The sequence below is a fragment of the Oryx dammah genome, unplaced genomic scaffold, assembly GCF_014754425.2.
Source record: "Oryx dammah isolate SB20612 unplaced genomic scaffold, SCBI_Odam_1.1 HiC_scaffold_2, whole genome shotgun sequence".
In the NCBI taxonomy this organism is placed as follows: domain Eukaryota; kingdom Metazoa; phylum Chordata; class Mammalia; order Artiodactyla; family Bovidae; genus Oryx; species Oryx dammah.
Window position 1 is genome coordinate 76,800,999 of NW_024070186.1, and position 10,161 is coordinate 76,811,159.

Sequence of the window (10,161 nt, forward strand, 5' to 3'; positions counted from 1 at the left end):
TCTGAGCCCCACCCACTCAATCCCTATCAATAATGTTCTTTTTTGCTCCACTTAAAATGTCCCAAAAAGAACACATCTCTTTGGGTCAAACTTTGTGCTAGACTTTGTGATAGATCATGTGATATTCTGAAAATGGGTACATGCCTAAGATTATGAAAACTGTACTTCCAGTTCAGTTCAGTTCAGTCGCCCAGTCGTGTCTGACTCTTTGCGACCCCATGAATTGCAGCACACCAGGCCTCCCTGTCCATCACCAACTCCCGGAGTTCACTCAAACTCACATCCATTGAGTCAGTGATGCCATCCTGCCATCTCATCCTATGTCATCCCCTTCTCCTCCTGCCCTCAATCCCTCCCAGCATCAGGGTCTTTTCCAATGAGTCAACTCTTCGCATGAGGTGACCAAAGTATTGGAGTTTCAGCTTTAACATCAGTCCTTCCAATGAACACCCAGGACTGATCTCCTTTAGGATGGACTGTACTTTAGTCCTAGTTTAATCCAATCTATCTTGGCCTCAACTTCTGCAACTTGTAAAATGAGGAAGCTAGACTATTGCAGAAATGGCAAAAAAAAAAAAAAATGTCATCTATATTCAGTTGGCAATGACTGCCTAAATCACTAATGAAAGAGTTTTTGAAGTTATGCCCAGACACAAGAGAAGGGTGCAGTCATTGATTAGCAATGTCTGTCTTGAATAAGAATAGGACAGTGACATCATGTGCCATCCAAGGATTAGGTGACCCTGAAGATTCATTTCAGCTCCAAACTGTTGAGTATCTAAATTTTCTTTTTCAAAACTGACCTGTGCTTTGTGTTCTTTGGGGATCCTTCCTCTTTTCTGACTGTCTCTCAGAAACTTTTTAGCCAATCTAGGATAAGGCACCAACAGTTGATGAAAACATTCAACTCACTACTATCAAGCCTGCGTGAGATGGGTAAGTTGTTTCAATATCTCGTCTCTCAATGACATGGGTGGGAAGGTCACAAGATGATGTGTGAGGTTTCTTCCAGCTATCAGTTCAGTTCAGTTCAGTTGCTCAGTCATGTCCAACTCTTTGCGACTCCATGGACTGCTGCACGCTAGGCCTCTCTGTCCATCACAAACTCCTGGAGTTTACTCAAAGTCATGTCCATTGAGTCAGTGATGCCATCCAACCATCTCATCCTCTGTCATCCCTTTCTCATCCCACCCTCAATCTTTCCCAGCATCAGGGTCTTTTCAAATAAGTCAGTTCTTCGCATCAGGTGGACAAAGTATCAGAGTTTCACCTTCAACATCAGTCCTTCCAAAGAATATTCAGGACTGATTTCCTTCAGGATGGACTGGTTGGATCTCCTTGTCATCCAAGGGACTCTCAAGAGTCTTCTCCAACATCACAGTTCAAAAGCATCAGTTCTTCAGTGAGCAGCTTTCTTTATAATCCAACTCTCACATCCATACATGACTACTGGAAAAACCACAGCTTTGACTAGATGGAACTTTGTTGGCAAAGTAATGGCTCTGCTTCTGAATATGCTGTCTAGGTTGGTCATAACTTTTCTTCCAAGGAGCAAGCGTCTTAATTTCATGGCTGCAGTCACTATCTGTAGTGACTTTGTAGCCCCACCACTGCCCCCCCCCCGCCCCCAAATAAAATCTGTCACTGTTTTCATTGTTTCTCCATCTATTTGCCATGAAGTGATGGGGCCAGATGCCATGATATTAGTTTTCTGAATGTTGTGTTTTAAGCCGACTGTAAGTTCCATGATTTGATAATACTGAAGTCACGATGTCTTGGCACAAAGAAATAGTGGTTTACAGTGGATCCATGGGGTTTTAAAAAGGTTGTGATTTCTTTCTCTTCTTTCTTTATTTTTCCTTCATGGTGGTGAGGAAGATAATGGGTTTCCTCCAGTTCTCAAGTCTCAGTTCATACCCCACGGCCTCCCCATGCTCTTCCTGTTCTTGGACCAGGCTGGGCTGGAGCAGTTGCGTATATCAAAGGAAACACATCAAACAGAGGCCAAGGGAAATGGCAGGGAGTGCAATGGACCAGTCAAGGCAACATCTGCGGGGAGAGGATCATTTGAGGAGTCAGGAGACAGGGATGCTCTGAAGATACAGGACAAAAAGAGTGGACTTGGGCTCAGAAAGTAGACGAGGAAGGGTGGGGAAAGGGCCTAGGCATGGTTGGACAAGTGAGCAGAGTTCAGAGCTAGAAAATGGGATGTCTGTGTTCTGGCCCTCTATTGGCGATAATTTTGTGCATAGCCTTGGGCAGGAGGATTCTTTCCTTTGTGTCTCTGTTTTTGGTTTTTATTTATCTACTTATTCATTTATTTTTGGCTGTGCTGGGTCTTTTTTTGCTGCGTGCAGGCTTTCTCTAGTTGTGATGAGCAGAAGCTTCTCTATAGTCATGCTGCACAGGCTTCTCATGTTGCAGAGCACCAGCTCTAGGGTGCATGGGCTCAGTAGCTGCAGCCCATGGGCTCAGTAGTTGTGATCACCGGCTCTAGAGTGTGGGCTTAGCTGTCCTGTAGCATGTGGAGTCTTCCTGGACCAGTGATTGAAGTCAAGTCCTTTGCACTGGCAGGTGGATTCCTAACCACTGACTACTAGGGAAGTCCTATGTCTCTGGTCTCTGTTTTTTTTTTTTTTTTAATGTATAATAATCAGAAGGAAAAGAGGACAAGCTGATTCCTAAGAGATTTCCAATTCTAATACTCCATGGGTTTAACCTGAAGTTCCTACAACTATCTGTGCAGACAAGAGTATCCTATATTGTTTCTGCAGACATAAGCACCCTCAATGTACAAAGTTATGAAAGTGGAAGAGTTTGTATAGAACAGAATATCCTGGGAGGGTAGGATAGGGGAAGAGGTTTCTGCCTTCCAAATAGAGCATGTTAAAATCTAGAAAGCTGAGAAGACTTAGGGTGATCCTGTCTGGGACTTCCAAGGGTTATAGTGGGATTTCCAAGGCCACAAGCATCCTGCTTATCTTATCTCCCGCATTTGAATTGCAATCAGAGGGACAGAGCTTACTTTCTGGGATCTCAGACTATTTTGAGTTAGAAGTGACTTTGTTGTTGTTGTTTAGTTGCTAACTCGTGTCTGACTCTTTGTGGCTGCATAGACTGTAGACTGCCAGGCTCCTTTGTCCAAGGGATTTCCCAGAATACTGAAGTGGGTTGCCATTTCCTTCTCCAGGGCATCTTCCCAACCCAGGGATCAAACCCATGTCTCCTGCATTAGCAGGCAGATTCTTTACCACAGAGCCACCAGGGAAACCCAGAAGTGACTTTGACTTTACAGGTCATCTATTCCCAATACTTCACCCCAGGAATGGGAACTCTATCATGACATCCAAAGATGGCTCCCACTCCTGCTTGTATATTGCTTGCATGATAATTTACACAATGAAAGGAGGAGTTAAGAAATCCTTTCATTTGTCCTACAGTCATGCTTCATGACCCAGGAAATCTCACTAGACCAAATCACTAAGTCAGGGTCTCAAGATGGTTCTTCCCACTGGTTCCAGGATGCCAACCTGGAATCCAAAACACCATCCTGAGCTCTCCTTGGGGAAGGAGGTGGCTGGAGACATCGCAGGTTAAGAGTCACACAAGAATGAGTTCAAGTCTCACTTATACTGTTTACTAGCTGGGTGGCTTTGAACAAGGTAACCCCCTAAACCCAGCTCTCTGTGCCACTCACCTGAAAGATACCAGGAATAATCCATCCCCCATTAAGGGACTATGGTGAGGACTCGTCAGGTACGTGAGAGACACCTTGGACACGTGCTCCCCTACATCGACCCCTACGCTCCAGTGCAGAGCACGAGGGCGTGAGCACCTGTTGGGTTAGGAACTGCTTCTTAGTTGACATTGCTTGTCCCCGTGCTGAGCATATTGCTCTGTGTGTGTGTGTGTGTGTGTGTGTGTGTGTGTGTGTGTGTGCTTAGTCACTCAGTTGTGCCTGCCTTTTTGTGACCCCATGAAATGTAGCACACCAGATTCCTTTGTCCATAGGGATTCTCCAGGCAAGAATACTGAAGTGGATTGCCATGGGATATTCCTAATCCAGGAATCGAGCTAGGGTCTCCTGCACTGCAGGTGAATTATTTCCCAGCTGAGCTACTAGAGAAGCCCGAGCATAGTGCTTTGCCTAGTGTAAAAACAAGAGAAAAAACCCACAAAACTAACTAATAGGTACCTCCAGAATCCAGACCAGAGTTTTGTACTCAGACATCCCTTAGCAAGACCTGTTCACAAACTAGCTAATCCCTGCTGCCCCCTGTCATCAGAACAAAAACTTGCTCTGTGTACTCAGACTGCCTGAAATGAAAGTCAGAAAAAAAATGCTGACGTGTGTTCAGAGAAACTGAAACTGTTTTTCCTTCTTGCTAGAAACTGAAAGTTACTGTCAACATGGACGCCAAGCCTCAGAGCAAGAGAATAGCTTTGGATATCAGGGAATGGGAGCAGACATTTCAAGAACTGATCTGTCAGGAAAAACCCCGGGCCAGATGGACCCTGAAGATGGATGGAAACCTTCGGCCAAACTGTGTGGGCCAGGGGTGGAGGCAATACCAGCAGAGAGGATTTGGCAGGTATGTGAGTCTGTCTAGCTATGGGCCTTTCTGGGCCAAGAGGGTCAGCTTGGCACTGATGAATTCTTTTACGAGCTTGTTAAAAAGAATATGTGTCACCAGGCTGTTAATCCTTTTGCAGTTACAGAGTTTTTTCGTATGGAAATGACATGGTTCTAAGCCTCTATTTTGGCTTAATGGTAGGAAATTTCCTCTAGTAAGGTTTCTTCCCTAAATATTTTTGGAAATCCCCAGGGGATGAAATAAATCTGCCCCCCACCCTCTCACCACCATTTATTCCAGACTGCCACTGTATAGAGACTTCTGCTATCTTTCTTCCCGCCTCAGTCCGGACTGGCTTCCACAGGCTGCAGCAGCTCTGCAAGCCTCGTCCTGGTCAGTACCAGCTTAGGACTGGGGCTTTCCTTTATAGCCCCAAGAACTGACTAAGGCCAGACTTTGAATATTGCTATTAATGGCTTTGAATATTACTTTACTGAAGACCTGAAGAGGGATTGGTGCTGCAAGAAATTAAAACCTGGTTCTTAATGTCCCTAAACACTGCCCCTCCCTTATTGACTGTCTCCCTCTTTTCCTTCCAGTGAGACTTCAAGTTTCAGGAATCAGCCTCCTTGCCCATGCAGGAGGGTGAGAAATGCTGATTTGGACAGTCAAGTCTATTTTTTTATATGGCATACAGGGACCTTCACTTCAACTGTTATATTTCTTCCTGGCCTGCTCCTAGCTCACCTCAGATGTCCTCTCTTCCCTTCCTTATGGGTTATTAGCCATGACACACATTTCAAGACTTCTATACCCTTGTCCATGATGTTCTGCCTATTCAGCAGGCCCTTTCCTTCCTGCCTCCCTATTTACTCCTCAAGGAATAACTCAAGTGCCCTGAAATTCCTAGACAGAGTAAGTGTTCCTTCTTCTCCATTCTCATAAGACAATGAATAGTTCTCTCTATATATATAATGTATATATACAATGTATATATGTATATATAATATAAACTATTGACTTGAGTCTATATATATATATGTTGGTAACATATTTATAAATAACTTGTTCATATTTTACATATTACAGAACACGTATATACTTATATATAAATTATTTTTAGCTGCAGACCCTATTGTTATATAAAGCCTCCTGGGGCTCTACAGAACACAGTTTCAAGCCATTGGCTAGAGCCCATGTGGCAGCTATTCTGCTCTGCTTGGAACCCAGTGTCCTAGGTAAAAGTCTCTCTTTGCACCAGCCAGAGCTCTTGGAGGGACTCATGATGTCTTTAATCACTGTGGCACTCTCCCAAATGAACAGGTGCTTCTCTTGTTCAGATGAATTGACCTGATAGTCATTCCAAGATGAGAAAAGCAACCTACCAACACAGTTTTAGAAAAATATTAACCAGTTTTTGAAAAATACTTTGTAGTTTACAAAATGCTTTCACATATTCTCATTTAGTCTCATGACAATCTAACTGTTGAATAGTTTTCCCTTTATGAATATAAAAAATGAGGCTTAGAGAAGTGCTTTTTAAATATAAACCATGGGCTTCCCAGATGGCTCAGTGGTAAAGAAGCTCCTGCCAAGCAGGAGGCACAGATTTGACCCTTGGGTTGTGAAGATCCCCTGGAGAAGGAAATGGCAACCCACTCCAGTATTCTTGCCTGGGAAATCCCATGGACAGAGCAGCCTGGTGGGTTACAGTCCATGGGCTTGCAAAGTAAGACACGGCCTAGCAACTAAATAACAACAACAGTGTAAATTACTGACTTGAGTCTCCAACTCAAGTATTGTGGTTTCAAGTCCTAAGTGAGGTAGAAAACAAACTCCATTGCTCAATAGAGGCGATGTGGTATAGTAGATAGAAAACAGCTTGGGATTGGAAGCATGGCTCTACCATTTAACTTTGCGAGTTCCTTAGGCAAGTCACGTATCATTTTATGATTCAGTTTCCTTATCTGGATATTGGGATCAATAATGCCTACCTAAGAGGGATGCTTTAAAGATCAAATGGGATAATACTGTAAGCATTGCTTCAGAATAGGTACTCTGTGAGTTCTCTGTGACCTTGTGAAGACCACATTTCACTGGCAAATGGCGGAAATGTTTTTCCCTCTGAGACATTCAGAAATGTTTTACTGGCAAAGAGGCAGACTTGGGACCACATCTGGTGGGAGTTCAGTGGGCCACAGGAAGAAGCTTTATTAGAAACACAGTCCCTCTCATTCTTGTCAAATTGTCAATATCACATGCACTTTTCCAAGTTGAAAGGGTTCTCAGAGACCAGGCCAGGCCCGTTTCCCTCAGGTCATCAGCAGCCGATGGTACAACGATCTTCTGTCTGTCTGCAGGTTCCAATGTTCCTCATGCCGGCGAAGCTGGGCTTCCGCCCAAGTGCAGATACTATGTCACATGTACCTGGAGAACCAGAAATCCACGGGCAAGGTGCTCATGCGGATCTTTGGACAGAGGTGCAAGAAGTGCTTCCAGTCTCAGTTTGAGAAGCCTGATTTCTCCCCGGAAAGCAGCGAGAGGATTCTGAAAAACCTGGTGCAGCGTGTTCTGGAGAAATTCTACAGAAATGGTATCAGGAAGGTTTCAGAAATACCTGTGAAGCTGGAAGTACCTTTGGATGGGTCCCATGACATGGCCAACTGTGAAGCATGCATTCTGGGCTACTGTGGACTGAACTTAGAAAACTGCATGACAGGGCCAGGAAAATCCTCTCTCTCCTACATGAAGACTGGGAGTTCCTCTCCTCACAATGGTGACGAGTGTGGCCAAAACCGATCTAGGAACCACTCAGCAGTGGGGAATGGGTATTCTGAAACCCGTATAGGCTCAGGGCCCAGCCATGTCACTGCTGGGATCCAAGTGCCTGGGACAGGCCCTCAGCCTAAACGGGAGATGGGCCAGCTGTTCACACCAGGGGCAGATCGACAGGTGGTACGGGCAACCGGCCCACAGCCCGTCCAAGTAGCAAGATCACTTCCCCCAGGGTGGACCGATCCACGGCCCATTCAAGCAGTAGGCCCACTACCTGCAGGGTGTGCATATTCACAGTCTACACTGGAAAGAGGACCACAGGCCCCCCGGATGACATACTCTCAGGCTATAAGGAGGTCAGGCCAGCAGTCAACACAGGAGGCACAAGCCACACAAGGGGCACAGCTTCAGGCCACAAAGATGACAGAACCACAACCCACCAGAGGGACAATCCCAAGGGCCACATCAAGGTCAGACAGTCAGGCTAAAGCGAGGGCAGGCCCCCCACCACAGGGGTCAAGCTCACAGCCCACACGAGAGGCAATCCCAAAGGCCACAGCAGGGTCAGACACTGAGGCTACAGGGAAGGCAGGCTCCCTACCACAGGGGTCAAGCTCACAGCCTGCACAGGAGGCAATCCCAAAGGCCACAGTAGGGTCAGACACTGAGGCTACAGGGAAGGCAGGCTCCCCACCACAGGGGTCAAGCTCACAGCCTGCACAGGAGGCAATCCCAAAGGCCACAGCAGGGTCAGACACTGAGGCTACAAGGAGGGCAGGTCCCCCAGTGGGGTCAAGTGCACAGCCCACACGGCCACATGTAGGACCTTGGTGTGGAAGTCAAGCTGCCTGGGGCAGGGAGGAGAGGTGGTCATCTGGAGGGTCTGCTTCAGACCGCTTTTTCAGATTACCTCCCTCAAATGATTTCCGTAACCAGGAGCAGCTCTTCCAGTGGGGCTATGTCTGTATTTTTGCTCTGTTTACCTTTCTGGTGTCTAAATACTTATGAATAGAATGATGGAAAAAAAAAAAAAAGAGCTGTCTTCTCTTGTCTTACTTCCATGGTAGTCAGTGAACTGGCTGCCATTTTAATATGACAAAATTTGCTCTGGGACCAATGCAGGGTCAAGTTTAGAGAATAACCAATGGTTCCTGGACCTCTTCTGCAGGTAGTTCAAAACATGACCCAGGGAATACAAATTGATTTAGGTACTGTAAAGAACACTATGGAGATTCCTTTTAGAAAACTAAGAATAAAGCTATCATATGACCCAGTAATCCCACTACTAGGCATATACCCTTAGGAAACCATAATTGAAAAACACACTTGTACCCCAATGTTCCTTGCAGCATTATTTACAATAGCTGGGACATGGAAGCAACCTAGATGTCCATCGGCAGATGAATGGATAAAGAAATTGTGGTACATATACACAATGGACTATTAGCTACAGAAAAGAATGCATTTGAATCAATTCTAATGAGGTGGATGAAAATAGAGCCTATTATACAGAGTGAAGTACGTCAGAAAGACAAATACTGTATATTAACACATACATACAGTATATATGGAATCTAGAAAGGTGGTACTGATGATCCTGTTTGCAGGGTAGCAAAAGAGACGCAGAAATAAAGGACAGACTTGGGTCACAGTTGGGGAGGGAGAGGGTGGGATGACTTAAGAGAGTAGTGCTGAAACACATACATTACCATATGCAAAACAGACAGTCAGTGGGAATTTGCTGGATGATGCAAGGAACCCAAACCAAGTGCTCTGTGACAACCTAGAGGGGTGGGATGGGGAGGGAGGTGAGAGGGGGTTTTAAGAGGGAGGGGACATATGTATACCTATGGCTGACTCATGTTTATGTATGGCAGAAATTATCACAATATTGTAATTATCCTCCAAATTAAAAAAATGACCTCACAGATAATGGAACCAATAATATTTGTTAAATCATTAAAAGATTTTTGCTGGTGCATTCACTCATTCATTGATATCAATATATATAGACCATATCTTGACTAGAACTGAGGGTCCTGAGTTTCATCAGAAAATTATTGTAGTACATTGAATAATGGTTCCCCCAAATGTCTATGTCCTAATCTCCAGAACCTGTAATATGTTACTTTACATGGCTAAAGGGACTTTTCAGATGTGATTAATTTTAAGGATCTTGAGATAAGGAGATTATTCTATATTATCCAGATGGGCCAAGTGTAATCGCATGGGTCCTAATAGGAGGGAGGCAGGAGGGTCAAGGGGCTTCCCAAGTGGTGCTAGTGGTAAAGAACCCACCTGCCAATGCAGGAGACATAAGAGATGCAGGTTCAATTCCTCTTGTCAGGAAGATCCCCTGAAGGAGGGCATGGCAACCCACTCCAATATTCTAGCCTGGAGAATACCATGGACAGAGAAGTCTGGTGGGATGTGGTCCACAGTGTCACAAAGGGTTGGACACAACTGAAGTGACTTAGCAGGTAGTACGCACGCACAAGTTGGTCAAAGTCAGAAAAAGGAAATGTAACTGTAGAACTAGAAGTTGAAGTGATGTGTTCTGAAGGTAGAGAAAGACATCACGAGCCAAGAAATGCATGCAGCCTTTAAAAGCTTATACAGGCAAAGAAATACATTTTCCTCTGGAGCATCCAGAAGGAGCCAGCTCAGCTGACATGTGACTTTAGTTAAGTGAGACTGATTTTAGACTTTTAACCTCCAAACCATAAGATAGTAAATTTGTGCTGTTTTTGAGACACTAAATTCATGGCAATTTGTTATTGCAGTAACAAGAAGTTGACATCACTGCAGGGAT

At 44.9% G+C, this 10,161-nt stretch overlaps 1 protein-coding gene across 1 annotated transcript; it reads left to right on the forward strand.

The window, feature by feature from the left end:
• Window positions 1–4,361: 4,361 nt before the first annotated feature.
• Window positions 4,362–9,330, forward strand: RTP4 (receptor transporter protein 4). Its single transcript, XM_040252994.1, has 2 exons — window positions 4,362–4,592; window positions 6,935–9,330. Exons 1-2 carry the CDS (start codon window positions 4,411–4,413, stop codon window positions 8,355–8,357), a joined length of 1,605 nt encoding a protein of 534 aa, XP_040108928.1. The 5' UTR covers window positions 4,362–4,410; the 3' UTR covers window positions 8,358–9,330.
• The last annotated feature ends 831 nt before the right edge of the window (window positions 9,331–10,161 follow it).